The 19,998-nt window shown below is 42.9% G+C and overlaps 1 protein-coding gene across 12 annotated transcripts in view; it reads right to left on the reverse strand.

The window, feature by feature from the left end:
* Nucleotides 1-19,998, reverse strand: part of tenm2a (teneurin transmembrane protein 2a) — a 220,585-nt gene that overhangs the window by 41,736 nt on the left and 158,851 nt on the right. For all 12 annotated transcript variants that reach the window (XM_079671451.1, XM_079671450.1, XM_079671449.1 and 9 more), the window contains 2 exons: nucleotides 17,912-18,143; nucleotides 8,823-9,061 (listed from right to left, as the gene is read on the reverse strand). In XM_079671451.1, coding sequence (XP_079527577.1) covers nucleotides 8,823-9,061; nucleotides 17,912-18,143 — 471 coding nt within the window. The remainder of the gene's footprint in view (nucleotides 1-8,822; nucleotides 9,062-17,911; nucleotides 18,144-19,998) is intronic.

Raw genomic sequence — 19,998 nt, forward strand, 5'->3', positions numbered from 1 at the left:
ACAGGATATGAGGAACTATGCTATCTTATCGCAGATCACAGAGTGAGAGGGAACGAGTGAGGGAGAAAGACGGAAGGAGAGGGACTGAAAGAAAATGGGAGACAGAGAAACAGGGCCGCAATTTTCTTTCTCTTTGCATTCATCCATCTCCGTTTTCTAACACAGGACCAGCGGAGCACCATGGGCCTAATTGGACTAACGATTGGGCCCAGATAAGACCCGCGCTAATGAATAAATGAATGAGGAAATAATGAATGAAATGAGCCCGTGCAGGCTAATGCATGCATACGAAACAATCAGACACAACCCCAGCTGGAAGTACTCAGATCCTTTACTTAAGTAAAAGTAGAAATACTATTGTTTTAAAATACTCAATTACAAGTGAAAGTCGATCTAAAAAATGCTACTTAAGAAGAACTAGAGAACTAATATCGGCAAAGTGTACTGAGGTGTAATTTTGACAAAGTAAAATGTCTCTTTTCACGGTATTCTACTGTTCATTTATTATAGTTCTGTTTGTATCACCTGTAAATACATTTTCATCAGGACTGCACGAAATCGAAGATTATCTTGACTCATATTGCAACATGATCCACGATATTGGAGGGATTGAAGATTTTTTTTATTCATTTACTTTGCTGTGATTTTTTTCTAGAGCATTTGTACCAACAAAATGATGTTTTATTCAGTCAGCAAAATATTATTTGTAGGCCAGGATAGATTTATAACATTTCATACAAAATGATACTTTAACACATGTTTTGCCTTTAACAACGTTTTTGCTTCCAGGTATTTGAATATTGCACTTGTCCATATTTCGATTTTGATAAAATGTTGATCAATTGTGCAGCCTGGTCTGACAGATCTTAGATAATGGGTAGATTAGTAGTACAGTATTGTATCCTATCACATATCATGTGTTTTACAGTATATGTACAAAGTAACTATGAGTCTTAAATAAACTTAGTAAAGAAAAAAGTGCAATATTTGTCTCCCAAAAGTAGTTGAGTAGATGTATCATACAATTAAAATGGCCAAATATGCTAAAAGCCTATAATACTTTGTTGCATTCCACCACTAGCATCAACGTCAGTGAGGCTGCTGAATCTGGATCCATTCACATAAATCCTCTAAAGCACATTCAGAAACTCCAGCGACACACCAACAGAAAGTCAAAGGGTGAACACTGATGTCCCGTCTGAACAAGTGTACACCCTGCCTTGCATCACCTGGCTGGGGAAAATGACCCATTTATCCCTTCGGTGCAGATGGTTTAGCACCTTGTGCCTGGTTCCCTGCCCTTTCCCCGGCCCTGCAGCATGCGGTAAGATCCTCACCTCTGAGGGTCCGACAGGCCCTGCTGCTACATACACACGCTCCCCGTCTGATCCTCGTGCCCAGGTCCCTGCATTCACCATATGCCCCTCACCTCATCAACCCCCCCACACTGGCATGAGCGACACATCCTGACCTCTAGCTGTTCCACCTTAGGATCAGCAGACGGAAAGCCACATGCAGAGGGAGAGGGGACTCAGGGGTCAAGGAGCTAGTAGCTACTTTGTGAGACCTTCACATAGTCAAGGGTTCACTTTGTTGTTATTTCAAAAGATGTGATAACAAAAATAGGAAATATATTTTTTTAACAAAAGAAACTGGAAAACGTGATCCCCCCCCCCCCTCAATTATTTATAAGCAGAAGCATGAACCAAGGATAGCAAGATTAATCTGAGTCCATTGAGGATTATTACAATTGGAAAATACATATTTCTGCTTTAAAGTATATGACTTTCGTAATTTTATGGTTTCATCTTTAATAAAAGTGAAGCAATAAGAATAGGTTTCAGTTCTTTAGAAATACTAAAGTGAAACAATCCAAAAAGGAACATCGCTCATCAAATGTAATAAGAAAATCTGTTAAAAATTAATTCAAAGAATAATGTTAAAAAACTTTTGACACATAATTAGCAAAGTGTTAAGACTTTCTCTCGATGATTCTCTTCATGTTCTTTTTCAGGAAGCATGTACTCAGGCAGAGGGAGACTCCCCATGGGGTCGCCAAGATAAATCTGACAAGTTGTGAGATGATTCAATATGTAAGAGAGAAGATAGAAAGGTCACATTTATCTTAAAAACATATGAATCTTAGATTTGTGTCAGAACATTTCACCTCTCAGGCCTCTAGAGAAAACGCCTCAATTTAAAGGAATATCACATATTTAACATAATAGTGTTACTTTTTGCTTTAAAGGGCCAAACATTTCTAAATTAGTTTCAAAAGTAAACAAAATACAAATGATGAAACTTTGACACTTCAGCAGTGTTTTACATATTTCTTTTCTTTTTCCAGAGGCATGTACTAAGGCAGTGGGTTCAGACTCCCTATGGTGTCACAAAGAATCTGACAGGTTGTGAGATGATTAAAAAGGTAGAAAAAGTCGTATTTCTGCCTCAAAAAGAGTACGATTTCCTGAGCGGAGCTACTTTATGTTTTATTAATGTGAAATAAAAAACAGTTTCAACTTTAGAGACTATTCAAATAAAGGGAACATTACACTTTTGAATAGCCTCTGATCATAAGTTGCTAGACATCATTACACCAAAAGGAGATTCAAAAATGATTACAATTTTGAAACTCTGGCAACTAATTTGCATATTCTAATAATAATAATGATAATAATGGGTTTCATTTATAACGCACTTCATATTTGAATTCAAATCCCGAAGTACTAAGTGCTTCTCCCACTTTGTCTTTTTATTTTCTTTAACTCAAAGCCTAAATCTGGACAGTGGCTCCATAATCCATGTTGGGTCCCATAAGAAGTTGCATTATGAGGGTTATTGGTTGATCAATAACATAGGGATTAGGACTAAAAATCATATTTCTGCCTCAAAATCCCATGAATTGTCTCTGCCTATATATATTCTTCCTTGTAAAATGAATTTTCTCACTAAAAGCTATTGAAATCCAAATTGTTAACAGGAAGCACTGACCTGCTTCAAAGGGTCAAAATGAGTTTGGCACCACTTCATTAAGCAATGCAGCAAGAAGACACTATTTGTTGTACAATGTGATAATCAGTGTCTTTCTGTGTCAAAAAACGATTTAATTTGGAGGCATGGCGACATAAAATCTGTTGGGAAATAGCTTGGTCCTGTTTTTATAATCAACTTGATATGATCAGTGTCTCAGGTGTTTTCAAAATGGCTCCCCTTTTTGATTGTTAACAGCCCAGGGCTTTTCATATAAAGATGTGTTGTTCCACTTTTGATGCCTGGCAAAACTCCATGTTGAGATGTTGAGTCTGTGATGAAGCCAGTGTTGAAAACTAGCGGCAAATCAACATTTTTTGTTACTATTTACATTTTTCATGCATCTGTGTACATAACATAACAGAAATGGCGTTAACAAATGTGTTATATAAAAAGAAATCTCTCCTGAAATTCCACCATCTTTAAGCCAGCTTTTAAATGGTTACTTTGGCAGTGCAGCCACCCTACATCCAGATTGATGACAGAAATATGCAAATCATTACCCAAAATGCAACCCCCTTCTGTTGGAGTAATGCCTCGTATATGCTGGCCGAGCTATGTGTCTTTGCACGGTCATTAACATGTTATTATGTAAGGCAGCAGTGATATGAATGCACTCAAGTGAGACACTCATACGAGGGAAGTATGGCCAGTAAGCGATTGTGATCAGTCTGGGTACAGAGAGACAGCCATGATGGATGGAAAGCGGCCGGCTTAGAGGCATGAAGGTCACACTCGATGACAGTATGTGTGTATGTGTGTGTGTGTGTGTGTGTGTGTGTGTGTGTGTGTGTGTGTGTGTGTGTGTGTGTGTGTGTGTGTGTGGATCTGTTTAATCAATACACAGGGGAACTGGAGTCAGACTAAAAATACATTGTGTGTGTGTGTGTGTGTGTGTGTGTGTGTGTGTGTGTGTGTGTGTGTGTGTGTGTGTGTCAGTGCAAGTGCATGTGTGCTCTCATTCATCAGTGGTGACAATACCATGTGGAGTATGCCAAATTCAGCCATCACACACACACACACACACACACACACACACACACACACACACACACACACACACACACACACACACACACACACACACACACACACACACACACACACACACACACACACACACACACACACACACACACACACACACACACACACACACACACACACACACACACACACACACACACGCACCAAACACCCGTGAAAAGGTGACACTGGCGCCCGCGAGCCACTTTACTCATTGCATTCAAGGACACACCTGTGTGTGTGTGTGTGTGTGTGTGTGTGTGTGTGTGTGTGTGTGTGTGAAAATAGTCCACCTGGACTCTGACATGTCCTCGATCCTTCATCTATGCATCAAACCAGCCTTGTTCCTCTCCTTGCAAACCGTGCTGTATCTCTTTTTCTGTCAGTTTTTTCCTCTTTCTGTACATCTCCTGTCCTCTTCTCTTTTCCTCGCTTCCTCCTGCAGTCATCCCCCTGTCCTCTCTCTGTCCTCTCTCTGTCAGCCTCCCTCTGCTCTCCGCTCGCTGTGATCAATTAGGAGACATTAGTCCCACGGTTATTCCAGGTGACAGAACCTCGGGAGCCCGCGCTCTCCTTCATCCTATCCTTCTGCCTCCTCTCACTTTCTCCTCCTTGTCACTCCTGCTCCCCCTTCCCCGTCTTTTTTCTCCCTGCAGTGAAAACTCCAGACCTCCCTTCTCTATTTCCCCCCTCCCTTATACTCCCCTTCTCTAATCCCCTTCGGCGCCAACAGTGACATACCAGGTCTCCTCCGTCTCTCAAGTCATCTATCCTCCTCTTCCTCTCCACTTTGTCGCGGCTTCATGCTGACAGTGACGCATCTCCCTCCTTCCCCTCTGCCCTCTCTGCTCCAACTCCATTACACCTCCTTTCTTTTTTTTCGCCTTCCTCTATCTCGCTCTCTCCAGGTTTCCGTTCACAATGTCGGACCTCTTCCCTCCTGTATGCCAACTGTTCACCTGTATCCTAGCAACCACCTCTCCTTTGGCTTCGGTGCTCCATGCGGAGCAAGCAAACAAGACGCCGGGGGAATGAAGAACAAGCACTCTCGTTTATCCTCCTCCCTCCATCCGTTTCAGTCATTCCTTCACACGTAAAGACGCCTCCGCTGGCGTAGGCCTATGGAGCTTTAACTGAAAATGTGACTCTCTGTCCTCCAGACACATAAACTCTCTCTAACTCACATTTATGTACTCAAATGCGCACGTTTATTCCATCTTGTGTGTATGTTATATGAATAAGCTTCAAAAAGAGATATTATCTACCGTGTTTCTGAAGCACGCTGAGTCCAGCCTTTGTAAAAGCAACTCAGTGTGCATGCATACGTGTTTCCGTAGAATGTCGAGCAATTGTTGAAAAGCTTTATTTATAGTGTTGAGAAGAAAGAGAAAAGGAATTTGTTTGAAGGCCAGCATACACTCACAGCTTTGCAATCAGAGGCACACTTTGCCGCACACACATCCTGTAGGTAGCCCTGAGAGAAGGAGTATTCGTACACACACGCGCACAAAGAAGAAAAATGCTGCTCAGGCACATGTGTCCTGGTGTAATTTATGAGCGGGCTCCTGGGCGGACGCCTCGGAGGGGTCCTCTTCACGCTGCATGGCTCTGGGTACTCTGCGCAATCCCCCAGTGATTGCCGGGTTCTCTCACACACACTCACACACAAACAATGTAGTACAAAATCCCCCTTATGAGCAGTGAACTCTTCCGACCGAAACTCGCTGCACGATTAACGCTACAAAGAGCTAGGTAAACACTAGGGTTTCAGGCTTGGCAGCACTGCTACAGCTCTGTTCAGCACAGACACAACCAGAGCAAAACATTTCCTTACAGCAGCTGAAAAAGGGGGCCACACAGTTAGCAAAAGTGAAAACGTATTAACAATAAAGTATCATTTGCGGTGCTCATCTAACCGAATTATAGCCACTTGCACAATTAAGTTAGGTGGTAAAGCACTGATGTCTGGCATATAATAAAACAGTAAATACACAGAGAGCTTAGAGGGAAACTGAATAGCAACTCTTGCTTTTCACTTACTGAACTCCATTCAAAAAACAATCTGCTCTATTCATATATAGAGAGCATGCTTACAAGTCTTTTAAAGCTAGAAATGCCCACAGGAAAATCAAATGCTGGAGTGGTGCAAAAACGTTTGAATAAGTTCATTTTACAGTAGCCTCATGTAGTTCATTTGTATAGCGATTTTAGTTTTTGGGCGATTGTAGTTAAACAATGAAACCATTTGGGAATACAAAAAGCAAAAGATAGGTCATTGTTTTGACCAATCTTCAAGTTATACTTTTCTAAAACGGTGCTTCAGTGAACCAAAGGATTAACCCTAAGTAACTTTACTGTAGTTCAATTTCTTGCAGTGTTAAATAATTGGTATTTTGCAAAGTTATGTTCTTGATATATCTTCCAAAAATATTGGTCATTTTTATAATGGCTAATGCTTCACCTCAGATTTAAAAATGTATAATTTATAAATAATAACAGGCATGGTTTCTCCTTGGGGCTGCATATCCTTATGGAAATGTGTCATATATTTATACATTTTGTTTATTTGTTTGGATGATACTACCTTATATTTAAAAGGGCAGACACTGGGAATTGAGTCTTTACTTTGAAATTATAACAAGCTCATGCGACAATTATTAAGACATGGCAATACTGTTAACAAGTTGTATGTATCTGGCAAGTGCACAGATGGTGCCCTAACAATGATGTAGTTGTAGAAGGAACAAAAGTGAATAAGGCAAGCAATTATGTTCTCTGAAAAAGACAGATTTTTTCTAATGATTATCCTCATTAGATCCTTATCAACTTGCTATTATTAACGATTACATGTTCTCAGATGAAAACAAATATTTGTGTCATTGCGGCCCCTAGTGAGCCCTAATAAAACAAGATGGAGGTTGTATGCTCCGCCACATCCCTGCCCTCAAGGAGGTCTTTCTCCCCCCCCTTCTGCTCCCTAGCTCCATATGTGTGGCTGTCCAGCGCAGTGTGACCGCGTAAAGCTCAGGAGAGGATGGATCTGTCTGTGGGCCCCAGGCAAGGGGCCTTGATCTGCTCTGGAGGACACACACACGGCTCTCAAGGGCACAGAGGGGGTACGCAACGCCCCCTCACACACACACACACACACACACACACACACACACACACACACACACACACACACACACACACACACACACACACACACACACACACACACACACACACACACACACACACACACACACACACACACACACACACACACACACACACACACACACACACACACAGACACACACACACACACACACACACACACACACACAAGACTTGAGTGCAAAATGGAGACACATCCAGGACGAGCAAAGCCTACATTTTCCCAGTCAGAATGGATGGGTAGATGGATGGTGATGTGTATATAAATATATATATTTCTAAATAATTTAAAGTGATATTAATAATGTATGCAGAAGTGATGGAGGGTGGTGGGGGGGGGGGTTGTTCTGCTGATGCCACTGTTTCCTAAGATCCCCCATCTGTTGACTCTGGTCTCTGGGGTGAGAGGCCAATCAAGGGCTCGGTGACACATCTGTCTCCTCATGCAAACACACACACACACACACACACACACACACACACACACACACACACACACACACACACACACACACACACACACACACACACACACACACACACACACACACACACACACACACACACACACACACACACACACACACACACACACACACACACACACACACACACACACACACACACACACACACATTTTATCCTCCTCTTTCTTTTGTCTATCTCACACACAGATGTCTGCATTCTCGTGTCCGGTGAATAAGGTCAAAAGGGGAGGAAACACACTCACCTACACACACACTCCCACACACTCCCACACACTATCTCCGCCTTGCTCTATACCTGACAGATCCACCAGTAGTCCTGCCGAGTCTGATTTTGACAGTGTAGCACGGAGCTGCAGTGACAAAGCTCACACCTGGGAGAATCTGCTTTGTGTTTAGCTTGACACTTTTGTCGCGGTGAATACCAATAAAAGCAGAGTTCATCAGGGCGAAACAAAACAGGGCTGTTATAAAGAGATGTGTGACCAGAGGTGGGAAGTAGGGGGGTACAAATACTTCGTTACTGTACCCAAGTACATTTTTCTGGTATCAGTAATTTACTCCACAACTGATTTTTCTGACGACTTTTTACTTTTACTTCTTACATTTTGAACACAAATACCTGTACTTTCTACTTCTTACATTTTCAAACCGCATTTGGTGGCGCGATCATTATTATTTAGAGTCATTGCGTGCCTAAAACGATCCGTGTATCCATCATTTCCTGGTCTTCTCTAAAGAAAAGGGACCAATGAAAACGTTGTCATGTTGCCGTTGTTCAGCATGGAAACATTCATTAGCTAACAATGACATTAGTGTTCTATTAATATAAAGGGAGGTCAGGTACTCTTTAAAACAGCTGGTAGTTATGGGTACTTTTTACTTAAGTACATTTCGAAGCCCATACTTCTTAGTTTAGTCAGTACTTCTACTTTTAACAGAGTATTTTTAAACACGAGCATCTGTAGTTCTATTTGAGTAAAGGATGTGTTTACTTTTGCCATCTCTGGCTGTTATAAAGAGATGTGTGACTAAGCATGTGCGAAACGTAAGACCCTCTATAATTAAAACACGTAATATGTCAATCTCATGAATAATGCTTGGTGCGGTATCACTTACCGATGAAGTAAGACAGGAGGATGGCCAGCAAGGCAGCAGCTGCGATGGCTGACACCGCGGCACATTTCCAGCTGCAGTACTTGGACGGCTTCTTTAGCTTGAAGGCTGAGCGGGAGAAGGTGTTTCTGGGTAGCAGGCGAGGGGGCGGAGAATACACGGTTCCCGAGGTCAGAGGGTAACCAGGAGAGGAGCTACTGAAGAGGGGCGTGGTCCCTGACGATGTCTTGAACAAGAAGTGCCTGGAGAGGAGAACACATAAAGGAAAATGGTCAATCCGCAGGTTATTTTTTCAATTTTAGTGCGGATATAAGCAGTAAAAAAGCACTTCTTTCGAGGTAAACAGGGTGCAGACACACCGGCCAACTACTAAATCAGAGTCGAGATTACAGGGTCACATATGGGAAAGCATCCTTCCAATTTCTCTTTCTGATGAACCCTTCCTGCCATGTAGGTTGGAACATCCTTCAACTGATTATGTCTCCAATTCATCCCGTTCCAGTCCAAAGTCTTTTTTTAACCTCCAGCTGCTCTACTCGTTTTTTTCCCCTTCTCCACTACCCTCAAATCGCTTCCATTCACCCCACTTGCCTCATTTCTGCTAGAAATGGCTTGAGAGCATCTTTGCCGTGCTCCTCTCCTGCCCTCATTGCCCTAGGAAGGTCAGAGCACTGAGGGAGGATTTGAACCATCATCCCGTTGCTCGTATTACCCATTATCCTCTGATATCTCTGCACCTGCTCACCCGACGTGTCTCCTTTCTAACCCACCCTCCCTTCCCATTTCACAATGCTATCGTTTTTTCTCGGCCTACTTTCACTCCTATCCTTCTTACTGTTCCTCAGCGTCTCCTTTCTTATTCTCATATCTGCCTCTTAAGACTTCTTTTCTGATCTGACTTTGAAGGGGACGATGTGCCATGATAAATAATTAAAAAGACTCAACCTGAGAAAACTTTTCAAGGGCAGAATTCTCAGAAATAAACTTGTAGCGCACACAGGGAGCGAGGAGGTGCTCCTTCACAGACTCCAGGTGGTAGAACAGAAGAAAGCCCTCAGGTGAGTGTGACAGATCAGAGGCCATTCTGGCTCAAACATGACTGAGGAGAGGGAGTTTTTGTCTTGGTGGAATTGCTTGTTTATGTGCTGGGAGAAATGTCTGCAAAGAGAGGATGTTTGTTCTTCACTTCTTGAAAGGCTGTTTCAGGGCAGTCTTGATGTTATAGGCATGTTCTGATCATCTTATCTTGGGTCTAATTGACGTAGTTTTATCAGTAATTACCTGGATATGATAAGATTTTCCAACAAAGTAATTGCTGAGATGTTGGGACACGCCAAACATTTAGCTTGATAATCTTACAGTAATAGTCTACTTCTTTGATGGCTCCTAAAGGATTGTTGACATCCATCTGGATTCATCGTCATCTTATTTATAGACACATGCATTTTCAAGCATTTGGACTACGTATGTTGTAAATGTATTATCTTTTTTGATTTACACACGACACCTAATTGCACATCTGTCTGTCCTGGGAGAGGGATCCCTCCTCTGTTGCTCTCGCTGAGGGTTCTTACATATATCCCAATTAACTGGGGGGTTTCTATGGGAGTTTCTCCTTGTCCGATGTGAGGGTCCAAGGACAGAGGGTGTCGTATTCGTATTCTGTAAAAACTTTAAAGTCCACTGAGACAAATGTAAAATGTGTGATATTGGGCTATATGAATACACTTTGATTGATTGATCATTTTTAATGGAGGCAAAACCAAAAGTGAGCACACAAAAAATACTGGAAATTAAGTCGTAAGGCCTAACTATGTTATTATTATTATGTTACAATTATAGATGGCTAAACACTGACGTTAGACTTTGACAATTTCTTTAATGACATAAAAATGCATAATTTAGGCTGCAAAGTCCTGCATGCAAACATTTTATAACTCCTTTCTTTCACAGAAAATATTTTTCTTTCTTTTCCTCTGTGACTTTACTGGTTAAAATGATTGTCTGAAATACTGGTTAGGTTGAAAGTCCAATAAACACAATTAAAAAAACAGATGTAAGGAAAATAAAGTGTTTTGTGCTATTTTCTATCTTTGGGCTTTGTCAAGTCATTACAATTTAAAAGGCTAAAGTCCAAGTTAATCACAAGGCATCAGTCTAAAAGTCAACGTCAAGTCTTTTCTTTGTCAAGTGGAGTCTAACGTCACCACATTTGTGACACAAGACTGCCTCAAGTTAGAGAAATGTGATCAAATGAGGAGTCCTCAGAAGTAAAGTAAAAAACCTTAGTGCTTTTTTCAAATGTGCTCTGTTCTCTAGTAGCTCACTGTCTCTTTTTATCAGCTTGTACGACCAGAAACTATTTAGAATAATGCTTAGCTGCACTTTGCTGTGTAGTCTTCCTTTTGACGTTTTTAAAACTGCTGTTTCATAACAGCTTGTGTGAGTACAAGAGTGTTCCCTTCTTAAAAATAGTCAGGGAAAACAGTTGATGTGCTCAGAGCATAACGATTTGGTTTGGGAGCACCGCTGCACTCTCTATCAATTATTCAGCCAGTCTCTGCCCCCCTCTCTCTGCCCCCTCTCTCTCTCTCTCTCTCTCTCTCTCTCTCTCTCTCTCTCTCTCTCTCTCTCTCTCTCTCTCTCTCTCTCTCTCTCTCTCTCTCTCTCTCTCTCTCTCTCTCTCTCTCTCTCTCTCTCTCTCTCTCTCCTCATCTCATGCCACTGATTGTTGGAATGGCCCTGCTTGATTCTCCTCTTTTCTCTCATCCTCCCTCCCCTGTTTTACCTGTGAGGTACGCTGCATGCCACCAAGGAAAAAATAGGAAAAAAGAGGGATAGAGGCTAGATTGCGCATGGCATTCATGTGTTCACGCCCAAACAAGCACGCACGCACGCACACACACACACACACACACACACACACACACGCACGCACTTACCCACACACGCACGCACGCACACACACACACACACGCACGCACGCACGCACTTACCCACACACGCACGCACGCACGCACGCACGCACACACACACACACACACACACACACACACACACACACACACACACACACACACACACACACACACACACACACACACACACACACACACACACGCACGCACGCACTTACCCACGCACGCACGCACACACATAGACACACTCCAAGGTCAACCAGCATGCGTCTTCGCTTCAACTAATTTTCACCGGCACTCTGTGATGGCAAGGCCAGCGGTAATTAATTGCGATACCCCCAATGTGTGTGTGAGCGCAGGGATGGGGGCGAGATGGTCAATTACTTGCGACACAATGTATGCGATTTAATGTGCTGGTATGCATTTGAACGAGGGTGCCGAATTCATTTCATTGCCTTTCTTTGTTGTTTGTGTGCAGACGCTTTACTGTGAGCTTGGTGTGGGATGGGAATATGTCTATGGGCCATACTAATTACGAGTAGGAATGGAAAGTGTCTAATGTGCTCTGGGGAGGTAATTGACATTGATTTATGTTGCGGAGGACTATGGAGGGGTTCTATCATAGCAGGCAGCCGGCAATCACAATTCTGTATCATTAGGCTGGGGTGTGTGTTTGCTTGTATGCGTGTGTGTGTGTGTTTGTGTGTGAATATTGTGGGTTTTTGACAGTGGTCCAGCATGGAAACGTCACACATAATTAGAGAGCTGACAGAACGCCCCCCCCCCCCCTCCACTCCTCCTTATCCTCTTGAGCTGCCAGCAGCACCCCCCAACCCTCCCTCAAGTCTAACCATTGCTACCTCGCTGTCATGCATCCTGTCTTACACATGCAACACACACACACACACACACACACACACACACACACACACACACACACACACACACACACACACACACACACACACACACACACACACACACACACACACACACACACACACACACACACACACACACACACACACACACACACACACACATGAACAGGCAACACTAACTCACACACTGACACACATTTGCACAGGCTCAGACATAGGCGCCCACCCACGCACAAACAATACAAATTCATGTGGGTTTTCCTTTCATGAGATCGCCCTGTACGTGTTACTAAACGTTTAATTTGCATCCTCGCGGAACAAAATTGACATAAGAGAAGGATGGAGAAGGGGAGGGGGGAGGCTATAGATTAGAACACACACTGTGAGAAGGAAGGGAGGATGTGTTTTCTCTCCATTCCAACCCTGTTCCCCATTGAGAGGAAAAGAGGACCTGGACAATTAACCACAGAACAGAGAGCATGCTGGGTAATTAGCAGGAAGTCAAAGCTCGCATTCCCCCTTGAGCGTGCGACAACACGCGCTTTCGCGGGCGATGCGCACACATTCATGATTTTTTTGTCAGCTTTCACAAACATGTGGTGGCTGAGGATAGCACTCTGAGAATAATCGTCAGAGGTAGAACAATTAGCGGAGGTCGGCTCGGTATGGGGTCGACTGGAAAAACTGATCAGATCTGAGAATGAAACAAAAGGCTTGGGGGGTGGAGGATGCTCAACGATGGCGTCAGGAGAATTGTTCCCCGCTACAATAGTAGGAAACAACAATCGGCAGATGGACGCAGTATAATGGGCATTCATTCGCTGAGTGTTGCTTTGAAAGAGGACAGGGAACACTTCTGAGGCTATGTGTAAAAGCCAAATTATACAAAGGATCATTGAGTATTCAACCATCCAGAAATGCTATGAGGAATTTCTCGACATTAAAGTAATTCAAATGACACCCTATTCTTTTTTTAGTAAAGGTGCCCCACATCACCTGAAATAAACAATAACATCTGATATTGTCAAAGGGCTGTATTGCATTATTTTCTAAAACTACACATTATGATTATTAGGATTTGGTGAATATTAGATTTGGTAAAGGGTTAGGTGATTGTTCATCATCAAGTATAGATGAAAGGCGTCATAATTAGTCTGTTAGAACTCAGCATTTGATTGAACCATTGATCAAAGACCAGCATTTTAGGTTGGCTCAAGTTAGTTTGATAACAGTCGGATACTCACAACAGAGTCTGATTTGAGTTGAAGGTCGTTTTAAGTTAATTTTTTTTCCATCTGGATTTAAGCTATTACTTCCTGTCATCATTCCGTGTTTCTTTGTGGTGTTTCAGGGATTTTGTACAGCTGTATACACTTGAAAATCAACCAAGGCTATGTGGACGGTGTCATGGGGTGTAATTATGTGATATACTAGCTCTGCCCACTTGGGATGGACTAACCTTAAGGATCATAGTCAGACTTGCAACAGAAATTACTTTTTAAGCCCCTCAAAATGACATTTAGTTGAGCAACAAGGTCAATTTAGTAGCTGAATTTGGGCTTTATATGAATCCAACATAGACTCTAAGTGTATTTGGTTCTTCCTTGGCCCATACTACACCCTTCCATCATGTTTCATAAAAATCGTCGTTTTTGAAACTGGCTGACAAACACACAAACAAATGGTAGGTAAATCATAGCCTCCTTGGCGGAGATAATGTATGAAGTGGAGTTAATAAAAACAACCTAGTTTGTAAGGGTAGTGGCTCTGCATAATGATGTTACGTTTATAGTATATACTGTTTGAATACAAGATCATATCATTACTGTAATAAACCCTGCATGGTATTATGTACTTCCCATATGCATATTAGCGTCGTGGTTACGGGGCAGGGGCATGAATCTTTCCTCCTCCACCACCCCCTGTTGTTCCCACAGGTAGCATCTCCGCATCATTCCCCGCAGTAATGCATTTGAAAGTAACCTATAGCCCCCCCCCCCCCCCCCCCACACACACACACTCTGCTGCTCCTTCCCCATAAATTGAGATGCTGCAACCCTCTCAGTGATCTTATTCCTCCCCTAGAGCTGTGGCCCCGAGCGGAGGGAGCGGGGGGGGGGGAATGTCCTGAGATCGCAGAGAGAGATTGAAACTGGCATCAGCTAGCCAAGAGGCTCCAAGGGACCGATTGGAAATCAGGTGTTTTCTGGCAATGCTGCAACACATTTACACACGTGTGCGCTCACATGCACACAGAAAAAAGGCATTCTTTTCTGTGTGTTTCTCACAAACACAGTGGCACGAGCCATCTATAGTCATTTATCTCTCACCGGTAAATGTATCCATGTTCGTCGGTCCCCAATCTTTTTCCTCTGCCTTTCTATCTTCGCTCACACACACTCCCCCAAAAACAATCTCCTTCAATCACCACCTCTCTCCATTTCCCTCCCTCTCTCTCCCGCTGTATCTCTCCCTCCACTAACGTAAACCATTCCTTTCCATTCCCCCCCCCCCCCCCCCCCTCTAACTCTCTGGACTTATATTTCTCAGCGATATCCCCCCAAAATCCTCCTCCTCCGCCTCCTCCTTCTCGTCTGTTCGTATCTCTCTCTTTCTCTGCCAGTCATTCAAGCCCTGGGGTGTTCTTAGGTGATCAATCTTCATCCTCTCAGCGCTGTCACACTGTCGGGTCATGCCAAAACACACGTGCGCACACACATCCGCTATAACGAGTGGACAACAAAATGCCAACATTTACATATGATTACAGTGGGGAGCAGAGGAAGTGGAACACACATGCGAAGGATGCGAACACACACAATCTAGCCTCCCCTCCCTCAAAAAAGTGCACGCGCGTTCATCTTCTCATGGCTGCCGGTTGTAACGAGATGGAGGCCGTGCTCTGCCAAAGCGGGGATGGTGTGACTCTCTGGCTCGGCCGCGGCTGGCTCTCTCTCAGTCACGGGCTCCAGCAGCTCCAGCCAGCTCACCCAGCCTCCGCCATCACCAAACCCAGAGAGGAGGGCCCAATCTGGGCTGGAGGGTGGAGCTGGAAACCCGTCCGCTCTGGGCTCCATCCACTGCGACAGGCTCTGAGCCATGCCCAACCCCACCACCTGAACATGACCAAATACTGGCACCGCGGAGAGCTCAACAGCGTGTGTGTGTGTTTGAATCTGTAAAGATGGCAATAACAACATAGCTTCTGTGAAAAGAGGATTTATTACTTTTATTTTCGCTACCCAAACGTCACTAAAGATAATTTGCAATAAAATAAAAACATCCTCTATACTAAAATTACATTATGGCATATGCATCGCCATGGAAACTCAGGTAAGGTAAACAATCGGGACTGGAAATTGCTTCTATTTCAAGCCGTAGGTATTCTTGTTCAATACCTTCTTCTTATCCATCATGCATACTGACGTGATGCATCAGCACAGGTTGAGCACAGACCTGAGACCAGTGGGGCTGAATTAAACATGGCCGGGCCTCATAAATACTGCACAGGGCCGACACTCAGGGGAGCTTATCCGGGACCATAAGAGCTGGAAGTCCCAGCGCCCAGCAGGAGAAACACAACTACAGCTCGCAGAGTAAATGCTCACGGAGCGAGCGTGCGCATGCTAGCAAGCATGTAGCCAGCGTCCTTCTCACTGTATGCCTCATGAATAGTAATACCCTGCATGAATGCTCTGTTTGCCTGGTAAGTGTTCTTTGTGTACTGGCAAAAGCGTGTGTGTAAAGTGTGTGAAATGGTTTGTATTTCCTGCTCCCTCAATTCAGGGTGCATGCATAATAGCTTTGACACATGGTGGCTTTCTGTATGTGCTGCTCCAGGAGATAAGGTAGAAAATGCATTTGAGTAGCACACCTTTGTGAATCAGAGGCCATGAGCACTGTTTCATTATCTTTAGGTGGTTCATATATTGGTGTAGATTGATGGAGGGGAGTTGTGACTAGCACATGATATTCTGTAGTTTTCTGTTTGATCAGTGAAGAAAAACCTGTGGCTTTTGTCAATTAGACGAATGAAAAACAAATGATACTATGAGCCTCGTAAAGGCTGCTCAATAATCAGGTGAACTGCTTAAAGGTAATGTCTTCTACCTTTGCCCTCATTCCTGACCTTTATGTTACGTAATACTACTCTGAAGGACTACCGTATGAGAGGATGTCAGAATATTGCACTGTAGCTCTCTGGCATTTGTTGAATTTGGTGCAGAAGGATGAAAATACAACTCATTCTGGGTAAGAAACTCAGTGTGGTAGACATTTGTTAAGAGGCTGTTGAGTACGGTGGCCCGCAAACGACCTACATCGACACAAAACACTTACATTAGAAGAAATGGGCTGCACTTTATAAAACGAAGCACATATTTAAAAAACAAATGTGCCAAAACAGATGCTAAAGAAGAAACATCTTCACCAACTTCACGAAAAATGCGGAAACGAGGACACTAGAAAGTGTTAAGGTTCTCGGATTATAATGTGTTGAAGATGTTTCTACTCTGCATATGTTGTGGCACATTTGTGTGTTTTAATTTGCACTTTTCTTTATGTCGTCTAATTATTATTTTTTTGGGCAGATGAAGTGCGTTAGCCCCTGTCTGCTACCGTAGTTAAGATATCCGTCACACCTTTTTATGAGAGAAACATTTCTAAATTCAAACTCTGGTCGTTTCAAAAATAATCTCCATGAAACAAGGATTTGCTCCTGAGTCATTCTGTTTTTAGATTTTAGAGTTATATTATGGTCAATTGTTTTACACTCCACTTTGTGGTTTTGTTGATATTGCAAGTCCGTTAAAACGTTTTCTTGCTTAATATTTTTTTCATTATTTGAGCTGGATGTTCATCAGTGGTCACTTGAGATGCATGTATTAAAAAATCATGTGTGAACTAATGTATCTATTTTAAAGCTGTCCACTTGTGATAGGCACCTTAAAGACACATGTTAATACCAGGTGTACACAGGTCATGCTGGTTTACACTGGCCTGACAGTGATGTTTGCCAAGGACATTAAGAAGATTGAAAACCTTTTGGAGATTTTGTATAGACCCTAGAGAAAGTAAACTGTTTTGTATCAAATTTCATCCTCCTTGGCTTTTGCTTTCTAGCATTTCTCTCCATCACCATGGTTCTTTTCTCACAGGAATGTTGTGGAAGCAGCATGGCTCTGACCTTCCGTCCCTCACTATTGATTACTCAAGGCTCACACTGCCGCATTGCTTTCAGTAGGTGGCTCTAGATATCTAGAAAAAAGAAGAAAAAAGAGGAAACATTTCTTACCTGGTCTCCAGCGGGACGTTACTGTTGAGCACCCAGCTGTCTTGCAGCTGAACAGACTCGGGGGTGGTGGGCCCGTCTCCAGGACCCGGAACCGGGGCGTGGATGGGGTTGCGTCCCCCTCTCAGAGTGTTTCTGTTCAGACTGTTTGCAGACTGGTGGGATAAGGTGTGGTGGTTGTGCGGAGGGGGCAGTGGAGGCCGTAGTGTGGATTGGCTGTGGTGGTTGGCAGCCCCTGGAAGGAGACCAAACAGAGAGGAATTTTAGCATCACACATCTTTGTGACAGAAAACAAACAGAGCTTCAGATAAAAGGGAGGGAAGGATTTTATTTCAAGCTGCTACAAGTGTGAGACAAACACGTTATTTGATATTGTTTATTTCGCAGCAAAGCAATAAAAGTAAACCTTTTCAGCTCACAGAATAGCATAATTAGCAGTCCATTACGCGCTACTGATGTGTCTGCAATCATTTTGTCGGAGTAGGTGTCGAATTTTCCAAACGGTCGATAACTTTTTTTAGCAGGAATCTCCACCTAAATAGATACATGTTATTTGATAATCGTGTTTCCACATTTTGCTTTCACTTTTTCTCTATGATTTATCCCGTCTTATTTTTAGCCAAGTCTTCCGTTCGATGTTGTTTGCCTTTTCACAACTGAGAGAAAGTGTGTGCGTGTGTGTGAGTGGTATTAGAGCACTCGGCACAGCGTGTGCCCTCATCTCTCGCTCTCAGACTTGGGGGAACATGTCAGCTAGAATCCAATACCAGCCCTTCCAACTCTGAGCTAATGGACTGTCGAGTGAGAGAGCTGAAAAACAAACCCGGATGACTCAGACAAGAACACCCATTCACACATCACCTTTCTATCTCCGACGCTCTCTCTCGGTGGGGGATTTGAGCCTGTCTATAGCGTGTGTGTGGGTTCGTACAGTAAAATCAATAAACCACATTCTATACAGTACAGGAGAGCTTGTCAGGGTTACATCACTTAACATACCTTTGTTCACAAATTGAAAGGTAAATGTACTCAAAGCGACACTGATCAAAAAGAGGGCATACAATCACTTTGTGTATCACAACAAACTGTCCAAACCTTTATTTTAATCTGAACAGGGATGTTGGAATTATTGCAAAACACACAGGGTTATTGACTTAACTTGGAATTCTTGCTTAACATCACTATTGGCTTTTTCTCACATTAAAACAACACGCTGCATTTCCTTTATTATACTACACATCTGAGCGTGGAATACATTAAGTTGATTGTGTTTGTTTGCAAATAGCCTTCTGGCGTTGATCAAAGGGTGAGCAGTAAGTGCACATATGCACACGTATGTGCGGGGTGAAAACAACAGCAGCAACTGCTTTGTCAAGCTGCGCGATCACACTTGTACCCCGAGCATTTTTCCTCTCCTCTTGAATTTGATGAGAAAAGAAACAGCGTGTAAGAAGAAGAGAGACGAGTGGATGTGGCAAACGCTCCTGCCCCCCTTTCAGCTTTGATATTTGTCCATCAAGAGAGTCATGAGCGGCATCCATGATGACGACTCCTACACTGAAACAACACACAGAATGTAGAAGTTCACAGAAACCACCTCGAAGAAATCTATGTTTTAAACATATTTATATTTGTAGCATTAAGCAGGGGTGGATATTGTCAGAATGAGTCCCTGGGCACCTGCATGCAAAAGGCCCCCCCACTTATCCTACATGGTGCCAAGTCACTTAGAATTTAAGACAATTGAGCCTTTTTTAGTCGTTGTTAGGCATCTCTGTTAATTTTTCCTCTTTTTTTATCGTATTGTATCTCTTTGTAGTTTTTTAATTGTTGTTTTTTTCTTTCTGTTATAACTTTTAGATTATCATTTTTTTGTAATCATTTTGTGCTTGTTTTGCAAATATATATATATTTTTTATTTTAGTTTCCTGTAGTTCATTTGTTTCTTTCTGCAGTTGTCTGTATCTTTGTAGTTGCTTTGCCTCTATTTGTGGTTGTTAAGCATGCACAATTGTTGTGAGTCTCTTTGAGGTGTCTATTTGTTTTGTTGTCTTATTTGTCTTTTTATGTCCCAGGTGTTTATTCTTTTC

The sequence above is a fragment of the Notothenia rossii genome (assembly GCF_949606895.1).
Source record: "Notothenia rossii genome assembly, chromosome: 3".
NCBI classification, from domain to species: Eukaryota; Metazoa; Chordata; class Actinopteri; order Perciformes; family Nototheniidae; genus Notothenia; species Notothenia rossii.